Source organism: Myxocyprinus asiaticus, chromosome 34, assembly GCF_019703515.2.
Source record: "Myxocyprinus asiaticus isolate MX2 ecotype Aquarium Trade chromosome 34, UBuf_Myxa_2, whole genome shotgun sequence".
Taxonomy (NCBI): Eukaryota; Metazoa; Chordata; class Actinopteri; order Cypriniformes; family Catostomidae; genus Myxocyprinus; species Myxocyprinus asiaticus.
The window spans coordinates 24391286-24415364 of NC_059377.1; the positions used below are offsets into that span (position 1 = coordinate 24391286).

The 24079-nt window shown below is 38.6% G+C and overlaps 1 protein-coding gene across 4 annotated transcripts in view; it reads left to right on the top strand.

Moving 5' to 3' along the window:
* Window positions 1-24079, top strand: part of LOC127425293 (syndetin) — a 217980-nt gene that overhangs the window by 12588 nt on the left and 181313 nt on the right. For all 4 annotated transcript variants that reach the window (XM_051671084.1, XM_051671085.1, XM_051671088.1 and 1 more), the window contains 3 exons: window positions 2734-2856; window positions 5162-5233; window positions 21420-21473. In XM_051671084.1, the coding sequence (XP_051527044.1) occupies window positions 2734-2856; window positions 5162-5233; window positions 21420-21473 (249 nt within the window). The remainder of the gene's footprint in view (window positions 1-2733; window positions 2857-5161; window positions 5234-21419; window positions 21474-24079) is intronic.

Genomic DNA, 24079 nt, shown 5'->3' on the forward strand with positions numbered 1-24079 from the left:
CGTGCACAAATGCTTATTGTTATATTTAATACACCTCTAAATAACGTTCTGTTCTGCTTTTGATCAGCATCATTCAATAACCCTTCAGTTCACTCATCTTATGCTTGGATTGATATACAGCACGTTGAGTCACACAGTTTTATGTGCAAATAGACTCACGTTCGTCTCCGTTTCTGCATACAGGGAATAAATGGATGAGAGGTGTTAATTTAGAAAAGCATATTCAGTCGAGATAGGATGGAAAGATAATTAAACAAAGGCTTGGCAACCATTTTAATTAGCATGATAGAGTTTTAGTTTCCAAGTGACCGTTTGAATAGAATTTGATTATAGACTTCACACCTAATTTGTTACTATAATTTGTTTGTAACAGTTTATAAAGACAATAGACTACAGGACTCAACAATACAGATTTTTCTGCTGGCCCTGTCAGGACAGTAATTTAGATTTGTTCATTTGATCATATAAACCAAATGTTTATGTGTACAAGATTACCCCAAAATAAATGGTATTAGGGTAAGGGACATTCTTATTCTATAGAGCATTTCATTTTGCAAAAATGTTTAATGTAAGAAAGTAATACATATTTTTGGTCTGTTTTGCCAGAAGAGAAGCGCAGTACATTTTAAAAGCATATCGGCTTAAAGTTGTCAACTTTTATGAGTACGCTAGCATATTGATGGACTAAAAGCGACAAAAGTCCAGTTTTTATAGGCTCTTTAAGTCCTAATGGTAATCACTGAGCCCTTAGATTGTCTTTTGTTCTTCCTGTGCATGTAGCAGTGGAGTATGACTCATAGAACCACACCCCCTGCTGAGCGTGGGTGATCTCAGCGAGTTCACCCACGCTCACAACACTGCCTGCATCAGCTCAAACTGCATACACACCGCACAGAGAGTCTTTGAGATTAAAGGCTTTCAGGCCAAATCATTTCTCAGCTCTGAATGACATCAAATTTAGGTCTTTATGGGGAAAAGTGTCCAACTCTGGGCTCCTTCAGTATAGCATGTCAATTTTCAAGGGATAGTTCACACAAAAATCAAAATTCTGTCATTATTTACTTGTTCCAAACGCATATGCTGTTATTTTTTAGTAGAACACTAAAGTATTTTTTTGAAGAAAAAGTTACAAGGGGTTTTAAGACTCTACAAATGTACAAAAAATAAAATAAAAGCACCTTACAAGTAAGCTTTGTTTGAGGAACAATCCAAAATGTAAGATGTTATTCACCGATAATCTTCACCTCCACAGAAGCTCGCATCTAGACTGTGTCCGGATTCAAAAATTGCATACTAATGTCATTGATGCGAAAACAGGATTTGTAATGAACCGCCTTTTTTTTTTATTTTTTATTTTTTATTCTGGACACAAATGTGGGATAGACATACTGTAAGCTTTTGGGCAGATTGCTGATAGGGAGAATAACGACTTGATTTTCATTAGGGCTAGGCATTGATACAGATTTCTCGATTCGATTCTGATTCACAAGCTTTCGATTCGGATTTTGGTTTGATTCAATATCATTCATATAGATTTCAGTTCTAATGTTCCTTTTGTTTACATATGAAAGAAATTCTCTCAGGGAATCTTCTAACTAGGTACATTACATAGCTTTTTAAAAATGAACAAATCAATGTATTCAACTAATTAAGTATGATTTTATGTTGCATATATTATATTTTGTTACATGTTTATGTTTAATTGCATAATTTGTTATTCATATGTATTTACATTGATTTGAAGAACACATGCTAAAAACCGGTACTGTCTCTTTAAAAAAAAAAAAAAAGCTTTTCTGTAAAGAGTGCCTGTAAACAAGCGCATGTTATTGAAAGAGACTCTAATGGCTTTATCTCATCCCTGCTATGCGTAATTAGAATTCAGTGTTTATTTTTTTTTATTTTTGTTTTACAACTGACTATCTATTAGATCACAATGCATCGGAAAATCTATATTTTTACCCACCCCCAATTTTCGGTCTGTTCCTTAGACATAAAACATATGGCTTCAGAAGACTTGAAATATAGCGCATGAGTCATATTGATTACTTTTATGATTATTTTCTTTTTGGAGTTTGGAAGTGTTGTTATATGTCAGGAGCTGCTTATCAATTATTCAGAATTGTGTCCATTTGTGTTCGATGTAATAAAAGCATATGGGTTTGGAACGATCTAGGGTGAGTAAATAATGACAGAGTTTTAATTTCTGGTTAAACTATCCCTTTAAAAAACAAGGTTCAAAAATGAATAACCAGTTTATTGATGTGAACCACTTTGTGTGAATGTCGCTGATGGCTGTAATGAAAGAGTTTTAAAATGCTCAACGCCTCAACATCTGCTATTGTAATTCAGTATGGCTCAATAAGTTTATCTCCGTCTTGGTCGCTGAGCTTTTTTAACCACATTTCATCATGTCATGTGAATCATGTGTGATGAGGCTCTCAGCAACTCTCTTCAAAGGAGAAGGAAAGCTTTGTTTCTCCAAGCTGATTTTAGTGAAATTGATGTTCTATGCTGATCCTCATTAAGGTTCATGAAGGTTATTCCTCAGGGATGGAAGCTTAGACCACTTAATCTTTGGACTTATCTGTGCTGTAAGCCAAACGCAAGAAAGAATGAATGTTCAGACACTGTTTTTAGGACATCGGCTGTTCTTCTCCACAACGGTACTTTAGATGTCAAGAGATTTCACTGCTGATACTCATTCTCATTTCTCTTTTTTTCTTTCCACAGGAGGAACTGAGGGAGCTGAGAGAGCAGCCCACCGATCCACAGGCAGAACAGGAAATCATTGAAAGCATAGAGGAAGTGTACTTCTCCAGTGACTCCTTTGATATGGTGCAATACGAGCTGCAGGTATGTATATGGCCTTGATCACGCCTTACATTAACATCCAACATATGACTGTTGACACTTTAGTAGTAACATGCGTCCAATTTCGCTTCACCTTTACAAAGCATGATAAGCTCATACTTGGAGCAATTCTCCTTTGACCAAGCGCTTGTGCATCACGCCCCTGTGAGCATCAGGGCACAGGGTTTGGACAGCCAGGGGCCTTTACTGTTTGCACAACTTGCAGCCGACCCCAGATTGATGGATTAACGGCATACTGTGGATGTGAAATCTCATTAGATTTGGTGGTGCATTGCAAAATCTGCACGAAATGATAATTTCAGCAAAGAGGAAAGTAATTACTGTTATGCAAGCTTTTCAGTTTTTATTGTTTCTTTGTTTGGGTATATGGCATTAGGTGTTGTTTGTTTATTTCTTTATAATTAAAATCAGCAAATGTCTACAGATGTATCATTCTGCATTTTAATCGAGGAAAAAGTTCGTTTGAGCATTTCTGCTTCTATTATTTAGGGAGCTTTTTAAAGGTGGACAGATTATTTTACCAGTATTTGCGATTTAAAAATTAAGCAAATATTTAAAAAAATATTTTGGCACAGTGACTTTTGACACCCGATAAAATGTATGAACTTACAAATAGTACCATTAGAGTACAAATTCCCTAATGCATCTAACCTTATTTGAAAATTATGTGGTAGCCTAATACTTTACAATAAGTTTTTTTTGTTAACATTAGTAATCTACATTAGTAAACATGAACTAACAATGAACAATAATTTTACCACACTTATTAATCTTGGTTAATGTGAATTCGAACATGAACGAACAACATTTTTGTAAATTAACTATGATAAGACAGTTTCAGGATACAGCGAACAGTTGAGGTGCGTCTTTATTGAACACACACACATAAACAAAAATAGGCTCTCAGTTGCCAACTCAAATAGGAATGTAGTCTCTTAATATGGCACTGCCAGACACACACACATCACTTCCTTCGGCCACTCTCTCCCCCACACTGATGCTCTGGTGTGCCTTTTCAGGTCTCCCTCTGCCATCACTATAATTAGAGACAGGTGTTAGAGTACTCACAACCCAGGTGACGAGCCCTACCGCTCTCCCTCTCCCGCAGACCAACACATGACCACGCCCCCCCCCCCCCCATGCCACATTAACTATGATTAATAAATGCTGTTAATTTTTTTTTGTTTATTGTTAGTTCATGGTGCCTAATATATTTACTTATGTTAAAGGTATAGTTCACCCAAAAATGAAAATTCTCTCATCATTTACTCACCCTTATGCCATCCTGGTTGTGTATGACTTTCTTTCTTTAGCAGAAAACAAATGAAAATTTCTGAGCTCTTTTGGTCCATACAATGCAAGTGAATGGGTGCCAAAATTTTTAAGCTCCAAAATTCATATAGGTCAGCATAAAAGTAATCCTTATGACTCCAGTGGTTAAATCATTGTCTTCAGAAGCAATTTGATAGGTGTGGGTGAGAAACAGATCAATATTTTAGTCAATTTGAACTATAAATTCTCCTCCCTGCCCAGTCAGGCTCCATTTTAACTTTCACATTCTTCTTCTTGTGTTTTTGGTGATTCACATTCTTCATGCATACCACCCCATACTGGGCAGGGAGAAGAATTTCTAGTAAAAATCGACTTAAATATTGATCTGTTTCTCACCCACCCCTATCAAATCACTTCTGAAAATATGGATTTAACCACTGGACTTTTATGGATTAATTTTAGGCTGCCTTTTATGTGATTTTTGTAGCATCAAAATTCTGGTCACCATCTACTTGCATTGTATTGACCTACAGAGCAGAAATATTCTTCTAAAAATTGTAATTTGTTTTCTGCAGAAGAAAGAAAGTCATACACATCTGGGATGACACGAGGGTGAGCAAATGATGAGAGAATTTTCATTTTTGGGTGAACTATCCTTTAACAAATAGAACCTTATTGTAAAGTGTTACCAATTATGTTTCACACTGCGATCGGTTGCAGTTCGTAACAGTAACTTTCCGCAAACCTATTCTGAAAGTCTGTGTTTTACCTGGACATATAAATTAGCCTACATCTTATGTTTCTGAATTCTATAGTAATTCTTATTTTTTCAGTGTTTTAGTTTTCTGTCTGTTTTTGCATTTATATTGTATTATGACACATTAACATTACAGCCTTTTAAAAAAACTTATATGACTGGGCTCCTAAACAGAAATGTAAATACATTGCCCTGACAGAAATTTCATAAGTTTTTCAGTTCTCAAATTCACCCTTCGTGTCTGTGTGCACCCAACAGAAACTCCCCTCGGATCTGAACCTTCAAGAACTGGAGGAGTACAGAGATAAGCTGAAGAGACAGCAAGCTGCTGTAAGTATCTTATTTGTGGATATCTTTAAAATAAACATCTCTCTGCTCTCTCAAAAGCTGCTCAGTTAAATGGCGAGAGCGCCCATTTGTCATATCACTTGACGGATGATGTACTGCTGTATCTGCTGCAGTATAACTGACACTCTTTCATATCTCACAGCCCATATTTCATCCTACTGCACTCGTTGCAGTTTATTAGTGTGTTTACAACATCCCTGGTCCATGCTGTTGTGGGTTTGTTTGTGCGTGAGTACATCCTGCCTTGATCTGGGGTGAGCCTCTGTTCACTCCTTGCAGCTTTGAAAGCGTTGCTTTAAAGAGGAATGTCATCCTCTCTTTTTTTTTTTTTTTTTTTTACTTGAGAGACTTGCTTACGCACAGCTGTCCTGTCAGCCCAGTACAGCGTGAAGATGAAGCCCTTGGGATTCTTCCGGACACCAGATGACTGTGGCTGAAGCTGTCTGTTGTTGCCTGCCATAAGCAGACTGTTTGCTGGCAATGCAGCGGTCCCATCGCCGATTCTGGGTCATGACAGACAGCTGCAGGCATCAGCGGAGGAGCTCTGCATGGGGTGGACTTCCCACTGAATGCCATTACTTCAAATCTAGCAATGCATGCTCAGATGGCATGATATTTTATTCATGATTTATAAAAACACCTCCGGTGTCATTTACATGAGGGAACATGACCTAATGGACAGTAATAGTGCGTTTTCTCTCTCTCAAGCCGTGGTTGTGTCCAAAATCTGAGAAATTCTTCCTTTGCAAGTAGTATACGAAGGTAGGAAGGTGACAAGGCACATCCGAATTCAATGTGTGTTTAACATTTTGCTACTAAGATGCCTTCCTGTGGTCGGTTTTTGAAAAGAATAGATGTATCCTTCATTGTCAATGTCAGGGGTCAGCGACCTTTGGCACGCAGAGGAGTTTTTACTGGTATGTGAGCAACAGCGAAAGAGAGGAGTATGTATTTTTTTACAGTTTATGAAGTCCCTCACACCTGCATGCCAGTCTACGTCTTGATGTAATCCTTTCCTCATAATCACACAGTCAGTTTTATGTAGTAATAATAGGAAGCTAAACACTATTAAAGTGTGGCGATACTGTTGTAGTCAACAGACGAGCACAGCGCAAGCAAACCATTTGCGCATCACGAACTGATGCCAAAGATCAAATCAGGCAGTGCTTCACTTTTGATGGATCGTGCGAGTATACGTGTCCACTTTCCTTCGGTCACACATACACCCTCCTCAAACGGATAGTTCATCCAAAATGTAAAATTCTCTCATCATTTACTCACCCTCATGCCATCCCAGATGTGTATGGCTTTTTTCTTCTGCTGAACACAAACAAAGATGTTTATCTCAGTTCTGTAGGTCCATAAAATGCAAGTGAATGGTGATCAGGCCTTTGAAGCTCCAAAAAGGAGAAAAAGTCAGCATAAATGTAATCCATAAGACTCCAGTGGTTTAATCAATGTCTTCTGAAGCAGTTCAGTTGGTTTTGGGTGAGAAGAGACCAAAATGTAACTTTCACCGTACATCTTGACAGCAGTCTGTAGGCACGATCATGATTTCAAGCTCGATTAAACTTACTAGCACTTCACGCATGCGCAGAGTGCCTAATGGTGCTATAGGAAGTGTAATCGAGCTTGAAATTGTGATCACCAAGGAGACTGCTGTCTAGATGTGCAGTGAAAAAGGAGTTCTATTTTTAAACCTCAATGACGGTGATTCTCAAAACTATATTAATAAGGGAAAAGAACCAACATAAACACTTCATGGGGTAATTGCACAAGTAATGGATTACTCGTTCAGCTTTAAATAATCGACAAGTTAAAATATTACTTGAATATTGCAATTTGATACCATCCCTAGTGGGGATCCAAAATCGATTCTGTTTCAAAATCTAAATACCCCTAAATCTTGAAAATTTGTTTCAGGATTTTGAAAATGTTTAAATTAATAAGAAATATTAAAATACAAATTTTAAATAAAGAAGAAATATTTTAGATTACTCACAATTTATAGGTCACTAATCAAATAAGAAAGTTTGTGACATTAACTGTTAATTTAAAAGGTCAGGTTTGCTTCCATTTATGCACACAAGATGTTTTGTGGAACATTCACAAATCATGCTGGATAACATAATCATCAGGCTTTGCACAGACTTTTTATTCAAACTGTCTGATTAACAGTTTTTATCGATTCATACAATTAACAAAGAAAGCAAAACATATATCCCCCACTATTTCCCCCACATCCCCAACCCCACCCTGACCCTAAACAAACATCCCTGTGGTCACACACACACACACAAAAAAAAAATTAAAAATGTATATATATATAATAATCACACACATTTAAAACTATACTTTTCTCTCCACTGCCCCTCCCTGAGAGCCCTCCAAGAATGCCAATTAGCTGCCCCATTTCCTATCAAATAAATCTAAGTTCCCCAGCCTTCTGCATGACATTTCCTCGAATGCCGCCACCCTCCCCATCTCTGTGCACCACTCTTGACATGAGGGCGCTCCAGCCGACTTCCATCCCCTTAGAACAATCTGTCTGCCAATCATAACACTGGTTAGGACCCAATTTTTTATGTGTTTATCCCCTATATTGATGACCGCTCCATCGCCAAAAATACAGAGTCTGGGGCAAAATGAAATTTGAGTGCCCAATACGTCACATAAAACTCTGAACCTTCAACCAAAATTCTTGGATCTTAACACACCACCAAAAAACATGGGTTGTGTCTCCATCTTCTGATTTGCATCGCCAGCAGGTGGGTGTGTCTTTAAGACCAAGCCTATACAATCTAGAGGGGTTCCAATAGAATCAATGTAAAACCTTGAATTGCGTAAGGTGCACCCTTGTATCTCTAGATGCAGTCTTGACGTTTTTAGAATCCTAGCCAACACTCCCTCCTCCAATAATGAATTTAAATCTTTCTCCCATAATTTCTTGAGAGAAGTTAAAGCTCCATCCCCAGACTCTGAATTAGCAGGGAGTAATACACTGATGCCTCATGACCTTTTCTAAAAGCAGTAATCACCACTCCCAGAGTATCTGCCACTTTAGGGGGGTGTATGCTACTCCCAAAAATAGCACAGAGCAGGTGGCACAGCAGTAATTGCCTAAAGAACTGAGATCTGGGAATCCCAAAATGTTGAACCAAATTTTCAAAGGATCTCAACACTCCACTCTCATATAGGTCACCGAGTGTATTAACCTCCCTCATAATCCACTCTGACCAGCAGAAAGGGGACTTATTAATACATAATTTTAGGTTCAGCTATATGCTCGAGGCAGCATTTAAATAAATGTCCGAATTAAACACTCTGGACACTTTTGTCCATACCGAGTGCAAATGCGAGATAACGGGGTGTAACTTATCTTCTCCGATTAGTTTGATAGGCTTTGCAATGGCAAAATAGGGGCAAGAACTTCCTGTTCAATACAAAACCAAGGAGGGGCTCTCTCAGGTGGAAGTGACCACTAAGCCAAATGTCTGAGACGGAATGCATAATATTAAAACAAAATCTTGTGTAGGCCTAGCCCAACTTTGTCAAATCGGCCTATGCAATTTACTGAAATGTAATCTGGGACATTTACCATTCTAAATGAAGGACTTCTCTATGCTATCAAATTGCTTGAAATAAAAGAGGGGGACATCTATTGGGAGAGATTGTTGCAGGTAGTTGAATTTGAAATACAATTTATTTTAATAACATTAACCTTCCCAATCATAGATAAATGTAATGAAGCCCACCTGCCCACATCGTTCAAATTTTTTTTTATTAAAGTGTCAAAATGAACTCTAACTAAATCACACAAATTTGCTTGGAATAAAATGCCCAAATATTTAATGACCTGTTTGGGCCACTGGAAGGCTCCCGGCTGAAAAGCTGTTACCAGGCAGTACGCTGTCAGAGCCAAAACTTCGGATTTAGACCAATTGACTCTGTATCCCGAGAATTTAGAAAAGGAATTAATAATTCTGTGGAGGCGTAGATCTAGTAGGTTCGGAGACGAATAATAAAATATCATCTACGTAAAGCAAAAGCTTATGCATCACACCTCCCGCCACCACCTCCTTTCTTATCGTGGCTGCTAATGGTTCCAGTGCAAGACAGAACAATAATGGGGTAAGAGGGCAACCCTGCCGGGTGCCCCTATCCAGAGTAAAATAATCTGAAATTAATCCATTCTTTTGTACCACCGCTACCGGGTGTCTATAAAGTAACTTAATCCAACCGATAAAAGTATTCCCGAACCCGTACATTTCCGAAACCTTAAAAAGATAATCCCATTCTACCACATCAAAGCCTTTTCGGCGTCAAGTGAGATGACAGCTACCAGAGTCTGATCATTCGCCACTGACCACGTGATATTGATGAAACGCCTAATGTTATCAGAAGAGCTACAGCCCTGAATAAACCCCACCTGATCTATAAGAGATGTCATAACTTAATCGGTTAGCCAAAATTTTTGGCAATATTTTAATGTCTAGCTGGATCAGGGAAATTGGATTTTAACTCTTACACTCGCTTGGATCTTTGTCCTTTTTAAGAATCAGTCTGATCCGGGCTTGTGTCATGGTTGGTAGAAGCTTTCCATTCTTTAATGATTCAGTATAAACTTCTAGCAAAAGTAGAGCCAATTCTGTAGCATAAGATCTAAAAAACCCCGTGGCAAAGCTGTCTGGCCCCGGAGCCTTGCCTCTAGGCAAGGCCTTAATTACCACGCCAAGCTCCTCCAAGGTTATCTCAGAATCAAGAGAATTGTTTTGCTCAGTCATCAGTTTAGGAAGTTCTAATGGTTCCACAAAGTTTCTAATATCCTCATCAATAGACGAAGACATGGAACTATAGAGATCAAGATAGAATTCTTTAAAAACATTATTAATATCAATGGCTGAGGTAAATATTTCACAACCAGCAGATTTCACTGAGGGAATAGTAGAAAAAGACTCTCTCTGTTTTACATATCTAGCTAGAAGTTTTCCTGCCTTGTCCCCCGACTCAAAGTATGACTGTTTTGCCCTGAATAGCCAAAACTCCACCTTCCGTGACAAAATAGTATTGTATCTGTATTTCAATTGGGTCAATTCTCTGAGGCTATCAGATGATATTCGGCACTTCAGCTCTGCCTCTGCACTTTTAATAGTCCCTTCCAACTCCACGAGTTCTCGTGCTTTGGATTTTTTGGTGAATGAGGCATACTGTATGATCTGGCCCCTAAGAAACGCCTTAAGTGCCTCCCAACCACGCCCACAGAGGATACTGTGGACCAGTTGGTCTCCATATAAACATTATTTTTAGTCTTTAACATTTGTTGGAATTCAGGGTTTTGCAAAAGGGAAACATTAAAGCGGCAACTATCTGATTTCCTTTTATCCATATGTGGTAACACCCCTAAACACACCAGGGCGTGATCTGAGACTAAAATGTTTCCAATTGAGCAATCAACAACAGATGAAATGAGGGACTTGGATATAAAAAAAATCTATTCTAGAGTAAATCTTATGGACTGATGGAAAAAAATTTATAGTCCCTATCAGATGGGTTCAAAAGTCTCCAAATATCTGTAAGACCAAGATTTTTACACATCCTGTGAAGCGTCAGTGTTGCTCTAGGGGGCTTGCACACTTTTGCTTCACTATGATCAAGGAGTCCATCAAAAGATTAAAGTCTCCTCCCAATATTATATCATGAGGGGTGCCAGCGGCTTGCAACATCCCTTCAAGATCTATAAAAAAGCCCTGATCATCAACGTTGTGTGTGAATATTAGCCAAATTCTGAATATCAGAATCAGAATCAGAATGAGCTTTATTGCCAAGTATGCTTACACATACAAGGAATTTGTCTTGGTGACAGGAGCTTCCAGTACACAACAATACAAAAACAGCAACAAGACTTTTAAAAAAATAATTCAAATTGAATAAAAATAGATAAATATTGAAAAGAAAAAAGTATATATAGAATACACAATAGACTACATATATATATATCTATATATATATATATATATATATATATATATATATATATGTATGTATATATATATATATATCTATATCTATATATATATATATATATATATATATATATATATATATATATTCATATATATACATACTTATACATACATGCATACACACACAAATATGTAGTGCAAATCTAAATACAAATCGGTTATAATCGGTACAGTGCAAGGGAATGTAATGGCAGAAGAGGTAGGATGTGTTGGATAATATAAAAAGACTAAGCTATGTATTGCACATTAATTATTGCTCAAGGGGCAGTTTTAACTGTTCATGAGATGGATAGCCTGGGGGAAAAAACTTTTCCTGTGCCTGACGGTTCTGGTGCTCAGAGCTCTGAAGCGTCGGCCAGAAGGCAACAGTTCAAAAAGGTAGTGGGCAGGGTGAGTGGGGTCCAGAGTGATTTTCCAGCCTTTTTCCTCACTCTGGAAGTGTATAGTTCTTGAAGGGAGGGCAGGGGGCAACAAATAATCCTCTCAGCAGTCCAAACTGTCCTTTGTAGTCTTTTGATATCCGATTTCGTAGTTGAACCAAACCAGACAGTAATAGAAGGGCAGAGGACAGATTCAATGACTGCTGAGTAGAACTGTATCAGCAGTGCCTGTGGCAGGTTGAACTTCCTCAACTGGTGAAGGAAATACAACCTCTGCTGGGCCTTTTTTGCAATGGAGTCAATGTGGGTCTCCCACTTCAGGTCCTGTGAGTTGGTAGTGCCCAGGAACCTGAATGACTCCACTGCTGCCACAGTGCTGTTTAGAATGGTGAGGGGGGTCAGTGTTGCGGGGTTCCTCCTAAAGTCCACAATCATCTCCACCGTTTTGAATATCTGCTAAAACAATAATGACTCTTCCTAATTTATCTTCAATCTGTTTGAGACATTTGAATTGTAGATGCTTACTTATCAGTGTAATGACTCCCCTGCTCTTACTTGAGCCAGCACTAAAGAAAACATGTCCATCCCATATCTTCCCAAATTTTTCAGTTTCCTGCGGGTAAAGATGCGTTTCTTGAAGAAACACTGTTATATAGAAATATAACATATTTCTTATGCTTAAGAAGAGAAATAACCTTCCTTCTTTTTATGGGGTGCCCAAACCCATTCACATTCCACGTGGAGAGAGACAGTCCACTAACATTTGACATTTTGACATATGAGAAAAAATAGATTGTGTGTCAAAAACAAAATTATAAAGACCACATTCCAACATTAGTGCAACAATCAAACCCAGAACTTCCCCCAGAACCAAACGTGTAGACGTAGGCGTGTAGATTCATCCACAAAACTGTCCTGAAGGTGTGTTACTCCACAAAACTAGGCGGAACCAGCACAGAAAGAAAAAAAAAAGGCGCTCTGTTTCCTCGAACAGTCAAACGAATGTTCAGTGAGCCGGCCCACTCGGCTGCTACATGAGTGCAGCAAATATCCTAATCACTCCAATATCTTGCAATAAATACTCCACAAAACAAACTCCAGCCAATAGGAGGCATAAGCACAAAGCGTGTGCAGATTCATCTGCAGAATTGTCCCGAAGGAGTGTTACTCCACAAAACTAACTCCAGCAGCTAGGCGGAACCAGCACAAAAAGAAACAAAAAAGGTGCTCTGTTTCCTCGAACAGTCAAGTGAATGTTCAGTGAGTCGGTCCACTCGGCTGCAATGTGAGTATCACAAAATAACTTAATCCATTGAGTTTATGAAGGACATTGCTTCAACATGTGAATGTTTTACGGCCATCCTTAGCATCTTTTCTCAATTTGGCCAGGAATATCAGTGCGTAAGCAAACTTCCATTGATGTAAGAGTGTCTTGCATTTCTTGAATCGATCACGTTTCTCTCTTGTCGAATACGCAAAGTCTGGGAACAAGAAAATGCTGTGGTTCTTCCAAGAAATCCTTCGTTTACTCCTCACCTCGCATAACACAATATCTTTATCGGATAATCTCAGAAATTTGGCCAGAAATGATCGGGGCCTGTCTCCCTCAACGGATCGCCGAGCCGGAACCCTGTGATCTCGCTCGATTTCCAGCTTATGGCCTATGTCAAGCAGATTCGGAAAGAGCCCATCCAGGAATTTCACCATATCCTGACCTTCTTCGGCCTCAGGAATTCCAACGATTCGGACGTTATTCTGCCGGCTACGGTTCTCCATGTCCTCCAACTTCTCCCAGACATGCTCCAAATCCACCTTGGTCGCTAGCAGAATAGCAGATAATTCCCTCTCCGATGACTCCAGATAATCAATCCATTTCTCGACATCCTCCACTCTTGTAACCACCTCAGAGAATTTCATCTCCATGGCAGTGATCAATTGACATATTACAGCAAGATCCTCCAAGTCAGCAACGACCTTCGTCAGCATTGCCGACGTGTTCAACATCTCTCGCCGAATTTCCCTAATTTACCTGACCAAAGCTGATACCCTTCTCGGGGGTGTCAGCTTGAGCACGTAAGTGTCTTTTAATGTCTCCAGAGCCTGAGGATTTTGAATTCTTTGACATATTGTCCTCCTAAAACAGTTATGGAACAGAGTGTATCGAATCTCACTGTTATATGTCATTAATAGTGTTAAAACCAGCAAAGTGCACAGAGCTCGCCGTTCATACATACGAACATCGCATGGCGTCACTTGACCACAATAAAGCACATTTTAAATGAAAAAAAAAAAACACTGTAGAAATAAATTATAAAAATGCAAAATAGAAGCATTTTCACACGTGGACTCAAACGGCATAGCCATTAACAAGGAAAATTAAAAAAGCATTCCATGTCAAAAAGGTTGCTGACCGCTAGTCTATGTTATTCCACAATCCTGTCAGTGCATTTTTTACATTTTATCAACATGTGACTTTTTTGTTTTTGTTTACTTGGTTATCTCTAAACAGGGTTGCTACAGTCATGGAAAACCTGGAAATATCTGAGAATTTGAAATGTGTGTTTCCAGGTCTGGAAAAATCATGAAAAGTTCTATAGTGAATATTTATGGTTTTGTTTATAGTTTTAGTTATATATATATATATATATATATATATATATATATATATATATATATATATATATATATATACACTGTATATATATATATATATACACTGTATATATAAACTCAGCAAAAAAAGAAATGTCCTCTCAGTTTCAACTGCTTTTATTTTCAGCAAACTTAACATTAAGACATAAACTGAACACGTTTCACAGACATGTGACTAACAGAAATGGAATGATATGTCCCTGAACAAAGGGGGCGGGGTCAAAATCAAAAGTAACAGTCAGTATCTGGTGTGGTCACCAGCTGCATTAAGTAATGCAGTGCATCTCCTCCTCATGGACTGCACCAGATTTGCCATTTCTTGCTGTGTGATGTTACCCCACACTTCCACCAAGGCACTTGCAAGTTCCCGGACATTTCTGGGGGGAATGGCCCTAGCCCTCACCCTCCGATCCAACAGGTCCCAGACGTGCTCAATGGGATTAAGATCCGGGCTCTTTGCTGGCCATGGTAGAACACTGACATTCCTGTCTTGCAGGAAATCATGCACAGAACGAGCAGTATGGCTGGTGGCATTGTCATGCTGGAGGGTCATGTCAGGATGAGCCTGCAGGAAGGGTACCACATGAGGGTGGATGATGTCTTCCCTGTAACTCACAGCGTTGAGATTGCCTGCAATGACAACAAGCTAAGTCCGATGATGCTGTGACACACCGCCCCAAACCATGACGGACCCTCCACCTCCAAATCGATCCCGCTCCAGAGTACAGGCCTCGGTGTAACGTTCATTCCTTCGACGATAAATGTGAGTCCGACCATCAGCCCTGGAGCACTTTTTGCCAGTCCTGTCTGGTCCTGCGAAGGTGGGTTTGTGCCCATAGGTGACGTTGTTGCCAGTGATGTCTGGTAAGGACCTGCCTTACAACAGGCCTACAAACCCTCAGTCCAGCCTTTCTCAGCCTATTGCAGACAGTCTGAGCACTGATGGAGGGATTGTGCGTTCCTGGTGTAACTCGGGCAGTTGTTGTTGCCATCCTGTACCTGTCCCGCAGGTGTGATATTCAGATGTACCGATCCTGTGCAGGTGTTGTTACACATGGTCTGCCACTGCGAGGATAATCAGCTGTCCTTCCTGTCTCCCTGTAGCGCTGTCTTAGGCGTCTCACAGTATGGACATTGCAATTTATTGCCCTGGCCACAATTGCAGTCCTCATGCCTTTATGCAGCATGCCTAAGGCACGTTCACGCAGATGAGCAGGGACCCTGGGCATCTTTCTTTTGGTGTTTTTCAGAGTCAGTAGAAAGGTCTCTTTAGTGTCCTAAGTTTTTATAACTGTGACCTTAATTGCGTACCATATGTAAGCTGTTAGTTTCTTAATGACCGTTCCACAGGTGCATGGTCATTAATTGTTTATGGTTCATCGAACAAGCATGGACATCATTGTTTAAACTCTTTACAATAAAGATCTGTAAGGTTATATGGATTTTTACAAAATTATCTTTAAAATACAGTGTCCTGAAAAAGGGACGTTTTTTTTTTTTTGCTGAGTATATATATATACACCGATCAGCCACAACATTAAAACCACCTGCCTAATATTGCTGCCAAAACAGCGCCAACCCACATCTCAGAAAATCATTCTAATGTGTGTGTTATGGAAAGACATAAAGGTAAATGACCACCAAATTTTCATGTTTGGCCAAACTATCACTTTAACTAACAAAAAATAAAACCGATTTTTTTTGTACACCGAACAAACAATATATAAAAATACTGAAAATGTTATTTTAATTTTAATCCTATTGTAAAATGCTGGATTGTAGTTAATCATATTCTATTGTGGTGTTCTGTTAAAAAAACTGCCCAATTAGACAGGAAGGGGCCCTTTGGAAGACACGTACAAACCACACTGAAAACCCTAATAAGTTGACTTTACTCAGTAGTTTACAGAGTAAACTAATTTCCTCAATTGAATAGAGTAATGGTGTCTTCAAAACTAGTGTAATTAAGTTCATTTAACTTGGTAGTCATGTAGAATGAACTTAACATTTTAAGTTAAGGTAATTAGATGCAAGTAGGCTTTTTAAATGTTGTTGTTCCTACTTAATAATTTTAATTTAATGGCCTCAAATTTAGGTCATACAATAACACGGCTTAAATAAAGATTATAACCGATTCTAGGTCAATAAACTCCACAGAAATGCGTAGACAGCTATACTTCAGGTGCACATGCACAAAGAGAACTGAGAGTGTTGCAAAAGGGTTCAACTTGACCAAAGGGGTCACAGATCACCCTAATGGTGACATCACATGAAACAACCAACAAAACAACAAATACTACAAAAAAGCTAAAACCTCTATGAATTCTTAAAACCAACTATTTAAATGTCCGCATATATTCCATTTGACCATGGAAATGTAATTAAATAATTCAAGGGCAAGGCATTATGGGTATAGCCCATAGCCTCAATGTTTTTAAGTTATTAAGACTTAAAATCTTAAGTCTATTGATTTTGACGAAAAATAAGTTCAAGGATCATAGATATTTCAGTTGTGAGCCCAAAACTTGACATTTCAAGTAATGTTTAATTAAGACAACTAGATTTTTCCAGTAATGACAATATTAGGGTTTACAGTTCAAATGCAGATTTATTTTTGTACTTGATGTTTGGGGGCGGGTAAACCTAAAATCAATGACACTACAATAATAAACCAACATGTAGCAAAGTGATTACAGCAAATAATGGCATAACCATCTCCACTTTGATATTATGAAATTGACAAATATTTTGAGTATAGTGCAGTTTCTGATAAAGTGTAATATGTTTTAAGGGATGTAAACTAACACTGTACTGGAACTAAATAATAATTATAATATATATATTTATATATATATATATATATATATATATATATTATTATTATTATTATTATTATTATTTTTTTTTTATTTTTTATTTTTTTTTTCTCCAGAAATTACAAGTGAAATAAAAACTATTTAAGGGCAATTAGGACTAATTAAAACTGTACTGATATTGAAAACCAAAATACAAACCAAAATAACAATAATGCTAGTTAAATTTTCAAAACTATAATAACCCTGGCAGGAAGACATACAGAGAAAGGTCTTGTGCCATGCTGACAGTCTGCCATGCTGGTTGCCATCAAATTCGCTCTAGCTCTGTTAAATTACAAGTTCGACAGAGTGTGATCCAACATAGTATGTCGACCACCCGTTCTCTGACACTATATTTCAGAGGCTTTTTCCTCAGTTTTTACTGCACCTTACAGGTCTCCTCACTGCTGGTTTTCTCATTCTGGCCTCTATCTGTACTTTGGGGTCTTATATGGAAATGAATGACCAATAGGTGGAGCAATGAGCTTTCTCAAAATCATGAGCCCCTCTCCTGTGTCGAGGTCTCTTTTGGTCATCTGTGCACAATGTGAAAATTCCTTCAGTCATTCAGTAAATAAATTACAGGTTCTCCCAGCATTAATAACACTGTACTGTTCCATTTTTACCCTCAGCTTGTTGATGTTAATCATAGCTGTGATGCATTTTTCAAAGAAAATGTGGCTTAAAGGAATAGGTCACAAACTGAGGTGCTTTTGAAAATGTCACTTCCAGTTGTCTTTATCACCCACCCACACACGTGTAAACACACACTCCCCTCTCCTGCCAGTCAGTCGCAGCTTTTCACACAGTGGTTTCGGCTAACATACCCCACTGCTCAGCTGAGTCTGCCATCTGTTCAACTCTCACCGACACGCTGGCATTTCACAGCCGTCCCACCCTCTCACTCCTGACAGCCCCACCATGTGATGCACATATCGATCTGAGCGTGCCACAGCATGCCTTAGATTTACGGCCTGACCTTCTGTGGAGCCATTATCACCCACTGGATGTTTTATGCAGCAAACTTTTTATTACATTGTTAAGAAGTTGCTGTTGCAGATGTAAAGGACTAAAAGTCTTGTTTTCCCTTTTCTACTTCCAGCTTCAACTAATGCCTCAACTGATTAAGATGTTAAATTAAAGGGATAGTTCACTGTAGCCCCCTTTAAAATTCAAAAATGTTATATCAGCAATATCAGTAATATCAGTGAAATATTAAAACATGAGTGAGAGATTGTCACCGCCTTCATCTTAAGACCGTGGATCACAGATAAGCTTACAGAGGATCACATATAGAAAGGTACATGTAAACTGAACTGAGAACTATACAAATCTACCTGGGTAGTGAAAGAAACGGAGAAAAAAACAAAATTCAAATCTGAAACAAATTATGTGGTTGCAATCTAAAAAATAGAAACAATGGATCCTTGTATTAAGAAGAAACTGATTTTAATTTTGAAAAGATAAAAATGGGAACCATTTTGTATATTTGTATACATTTATTTATTTACAATAATTTATATTTATTCCTTTATTTGATTTTTGTTTCTTATTTATTCTATTCAATTTTTTTTTTCATTCATTCAACTTTTTATTACACTACTTTAACTTACCTGCCATTGAAGACGTAAGTGTTTACTTCCTCCTCCATTCGATAAAAGCTGGCTGTCCCTTTTACAAATTTAATTTCTTAAAGGGATAGTTCACCCAAAAAAATTGTCTCATCATTTACTCACCCTCATTCCATCCCAGACATGCATGACTTTCCTCTGCTTAACCAAGCTTTCATTTTTGAAGAATATTTCATCTCTGTAGGTCCATACAATGCAAGTGAATGGTTTCCAAAATTATGAAGCTCAGAAATGCACATAAAGGCAGCATAAAAGTAATCCATAAGACTCCATTAATTACATCTATAGCTATAGAAGAGATATGATATGTGTGTTGAGAAACAGATCAATATTTAGTCTGTTTTAATATAAATTCTCCCCTCAACCCAGTAGGTGGCGATATGCATGGAGAATGCAAATCAGCAAAAAAAAAAAAAAAAAAAAAAAAAGAATGTGAAAGTGGAGATTGATAGTAAAAAAGGACTTAAATATTGCTCTGTTTCTCACCCACACCTATCATATTGTTTCTGAAGATATAGATTTAACCACTGGAGTCTTATGGGTTAATTTAACACTGCCTTTATGTCCTTTTGGGGCTTCAAAATGTTGGTAACCATTCACTTGCATTGTGAGGACCTACAGAGCAGAAATATTCTTCTAAAAATCTTGTTTATGTTCAGCAGAAGAATGAAAGTCATATACATCTAGGATGGCATTAGGGTGAGTAAATGATGAGAGAGTTTTCATTTTTGAGTGAACCATCTCTTTAACCCTTTTTATACAAACCTAGATTGGGTGTGTAAAAGTGAACCCGGCTCAGAAGATCTTATTTTCTAGTGGTGTTGTGGAATAGATGATTTTATCTTATCACTATTAACACATGCCAAAAATTTAAAATTACTTTCTTTATTCCATGGAACACAAAAGGTGGTATAAGGGAGTATGTTATTCTCAATCACCATTCACTTTCATTGCATTTTTATTCCATAAAATAAAAGTGAATGTTGACTGAGATTAACATGCTGCCTTAGACCTTCTTTTAGACCTGGAAAAAAGGAACACATGTGTGAGAATGCTGTCTGTAGACTACAGCTCAGCATTCAAACCATAGTGCCCTCCAAGGTTGATGTGAAACTCCAGGCTCTGGGCTTAAACTGCTCGCTGTGCAGCTGGATCCTGGTCTTCCTGTCAAGCAGTCGCCAGGTGGTTAGAATGGGCAGCAACATCTCCTCATCACTGACCCTCAACACTGGAGCCCCGCAGGGCTGTGTTCTCAGCTCACTCCTGTATTCCCTGTACATACATGACTGTGTGGCAACACATAGCTCCATGCCATCATTAAGTTTGCTGATGGTACGACGGTGGTAGGTCTGATCACTGACAATGATGAAACAGCCTACAGAGAGGAGGTGCACACTCTGACACGCTGGTGTCAGGAGCACAACCTCTCCCTCAACGTCAGCAAGACAAAGGAGCTTGTGGTGGACTTCAGAAGAAAAGACAGAGAACACAGTCCCATCACCATCAATGGAGCACCGGTGGAGAGAGTCAAATGCTTCAAGTTCCTGGGTGTCCACATCACTGAGGAACTCACATGGTCCGTCCACACTGAAGTCGTTGTGAAGAAGGCTCATCAGCGCCTCTTCTTCCTGAGATGGCTGAGGAAGTTTGGAATGAACCGCCACATCCTCACACGGTTCTACACCAGCACTGTAGAGAGCATCCTGACTGGCTACATCACTGCCTGGTACGGCAATAGCACAGCCCACAACCGCAAAGCCCTGCAAAGGGTGGTGTGAACGGCCAGACACATCATCGGAGGTGAGCTTCCCTCCCTCCAGGACATATATACCAGGCGGTGTGTGAATAAAGCTCGGAGGATCATCAGAGACTCCAGCCACCCGAGCCATGTGCTGATCTCACTGCTACCATCAGGCAGGCGGTATCGCAGCATCAGGACCCGCACCAGCCGACTCCATGACAGCTTCTTCCCCCAAGCAATCAGACTTCTGAACTCTTGATCTCTCACGATCAATATACATCAGCACTGCACTTTATTAATCTTATTATCTCACACTGGACTGTCATAAATTATAAATTATATTCTGTCTTAACAACACACTGGCAACTGACTATCAACCGACAGCCTGAATGTCAATACAGTACAATACAAACTACTGTATATTTTATAGATACAATAAAAATAGTATATAAAGTATAATGTGTATTCTATATTGTGTGTATGTGTATTCTTTACATTGTATATTATTATTTGTATATTGTGTTGTGTGTAATTATGTGTATATTAGATATGTAAATTGTGTTGTGTAAATTTGATGTTTATTGTAGATTGGTGTATGTCTCATCACTGTCATGACTGCTATGTTGCTCGGAACTGCACCCAAGACTTTCACCCACTAATTCACTTGTGTATATTGTTGTGTGACAATAAAAGTGATTTGATTTGATTTGATGTCCCACAGAAGAAAGAAAATTATAACATTTTGGAACAACATGAGGGTGAATAAATGATGACAGATTTTTCATTTTGGGGTGAACTACCCCTTTAAATGCATAAACAGATTAAACAGTCTTGCTTGGACATGTTGAACAGATGTTAACCTTTAGCTTGTGTTCTCATCTTACAGGTATCTAGAAGAGTGGCCGACCTCATCTTGGAGAAACAGCCATCCTATGTTAAGGTAAGCAGTCTGTCACATCCGGTTTAAATATGACCCCATTTATACCTGTTATTAAAATGTGTTTTGAGTGATCCGATCACATGGTAAGGTGAGACAGATTACTCTTTACACCTGGTTGCTTTAATGTGTCTCCTGTGACCAACTGTGTTTTGATTTGGAGGGTAGGGTCTCTGTTTCATGATGACATACATCAATCACTATGTCACTCACTATGTTGTTATATAATATTAAAGCGCAACAAAGTCAGAAAAGACAATGAAGTGCGAAAGAAACGGCGCACTGTTTCTCCCAGATGCGGCTGAAATTTATCTAAGCACAAATGCAACATGTCAAGCAGAATTATCTGATGTTTTAGTGGATTTCCTGTATTAAAGGAGCTTCAGGTGTTTGTGCTTGTCATCTGTGTTAATATCAGACACACTAAAGAAGATCCGTGAAGCTCTCGTGATTGTGTATGTATCAGCTTTTTTAATTTACCGATTGGACGGTTATTTCCTTTTCTTGTTGAAAATCCTGTTTAACTCAAAAATACATCAGATTACAGAAGTAAAATTGCCAATAGCAGATATATCAGGTTTCACTTGCATCATTGTTTACATTGTGATAAAATGTTTAAATGCTACTTTGAATGTTAAATGTATTTGCTAAAATAAGGCTTGAGCAGCTTACTTGCGAGACGGTGTGTTGTTTTTCGCAGATGATGAGACTGACTGATGGGCTAAAGATACTGTGTGTTTTTATCTCGAATGATTTCCTTGCGATTTGGGATCAAAGCAGAGTTAGAGGAAAAAGCCAAGGCTTTGAGTCTGCTTGCCTCTGGTCATATTTCTATCATCCTTAAACATCACTTTGAATCTCTTTGAAATGGATCACTCTTTAATTTCTTCACTCTTAAAGGTATTCACAACTCAACGCTGAGCTTTGATCTAGAAAAGCCAGGATTTTCACCTTGTGCCTGTTGCATAGTCATTTGGTGTTTTTGGATTCCATCGTGATGGGTGGGTGGAGCTAGGGTAATCTCCAAACCTGATTGACTGAATGATATTTGAGCAATATCACATGAGCCAGACTGCTTTAGTACTGAATATCTGCATGGCTGTGATTCGGCTGTAGATACGAGTCCTTGGCCAATCAAATTAGAGGACCAGAACTAAAATAAATGATGTTATACAACAAATAGCAGCCTGGTCTCATGAACATTACTTGACTGTGGCAACATTTTTGCAAAACGAAAAAACTTGCATTATTACACTTTTGGCTGCAGTTTCCCAGTGAAATATCCAGTGAGGACCCCAAAAGTGAGTGAAATGGTATTGTAATCAGGCAAGGTTTTTAAGGTGAATATTAGATGGAGGTTTTAATGAGTGAAATGACATCCCTAACCTAATAAACCTAATTTAACCTTTTAAACTAACCAATAGTGATCTAAAATTAAATGAGAGGTAGACACAAAACACATCCTAACCCTAAACCAACACCTAAACCTAACCTAGAGTGTCCAAAAACAAAATGAGAAATGAAAAGCACATTTTCTGAAACAACCATGTCATTTCGTGTCACTTCTGTGACACTTTCGGCTCATGTGTCAGCTTGCGTTCTTGGCTGGTTTTGAACCGCGGTCCAACAATCTATGAGGTGAGCTACTCCGGAATTGGAGTGTGTAGATGTAGGCGACTCTGTAATAAAAGCATTAAAATGTATCGTTTTCCAAATGATGTGCTATAGTAAAAGTGTTTCAATATCATAACATAGCAGTGTGTGAGTAATTGTGCGAAAAATACGTGTTTATAAAGGTATAATCAGCCATTGCAGTCGCGATTTGTGTGAAAGTGAGTAAACAGTTGTTGTAGCGTGTCTGATGTTAATTTCACTAGGAAACTGTGACGAAAAGTAGAATTCAGCACGTAAAAGTCGCAAAGTAAAAAATGTACTTACAGTAACTTTCATTTTATGAGACTAGGTTGACAAATACTGTCAGTCGTTGAATTTGGGGACTTCAGAGAGTGCTGATATTTTGTGTAATACTGGGACATTTCACTTTTTGTATCACTCTGCTTGCGTTTGCTAGCTGACAGCTGTGTGTTGCTTGGCGCCATTCAACGATTGATCCTGCTTTGGCTTCTAAACCAATTAACTTGCCATATTTTGCATAAAATATAAGTTAATAACTAACTTATAATAACTTCTTGTTTACAGAACATGTTTGTATAAAATAAATATCACACTTGCAGTCATTGCTTAAGTAATTGATACTTAAGCAATTATTTATCTTTTCCTTTTGGGTCTCTTGACACTAGTTTCATTTTAACAGAAGAATGCTACATTTTTTTGGGGGGGGGATTTTTCCCCTTTTTCTCCCAATTTGGAATGCCCAATTCCCAATGCGCTCTAAGTCCTCGTGGTCGCATAATGATTCGCCTCAGTCCGGGTGGCGGAGGACGAATCCCAGATGCCTCCGCGTCTGAGACAGTCAACCCGCGCATCTTATCACGTGGCTTGTTGAGCGCGTTGCCACGGAGACACAGCACGTGTGGAGGCTTCACGCCATCCACCGCGGCAACCACGCTCAATTCATCACGCGCTCCACCGAGAACAAACCACATTAT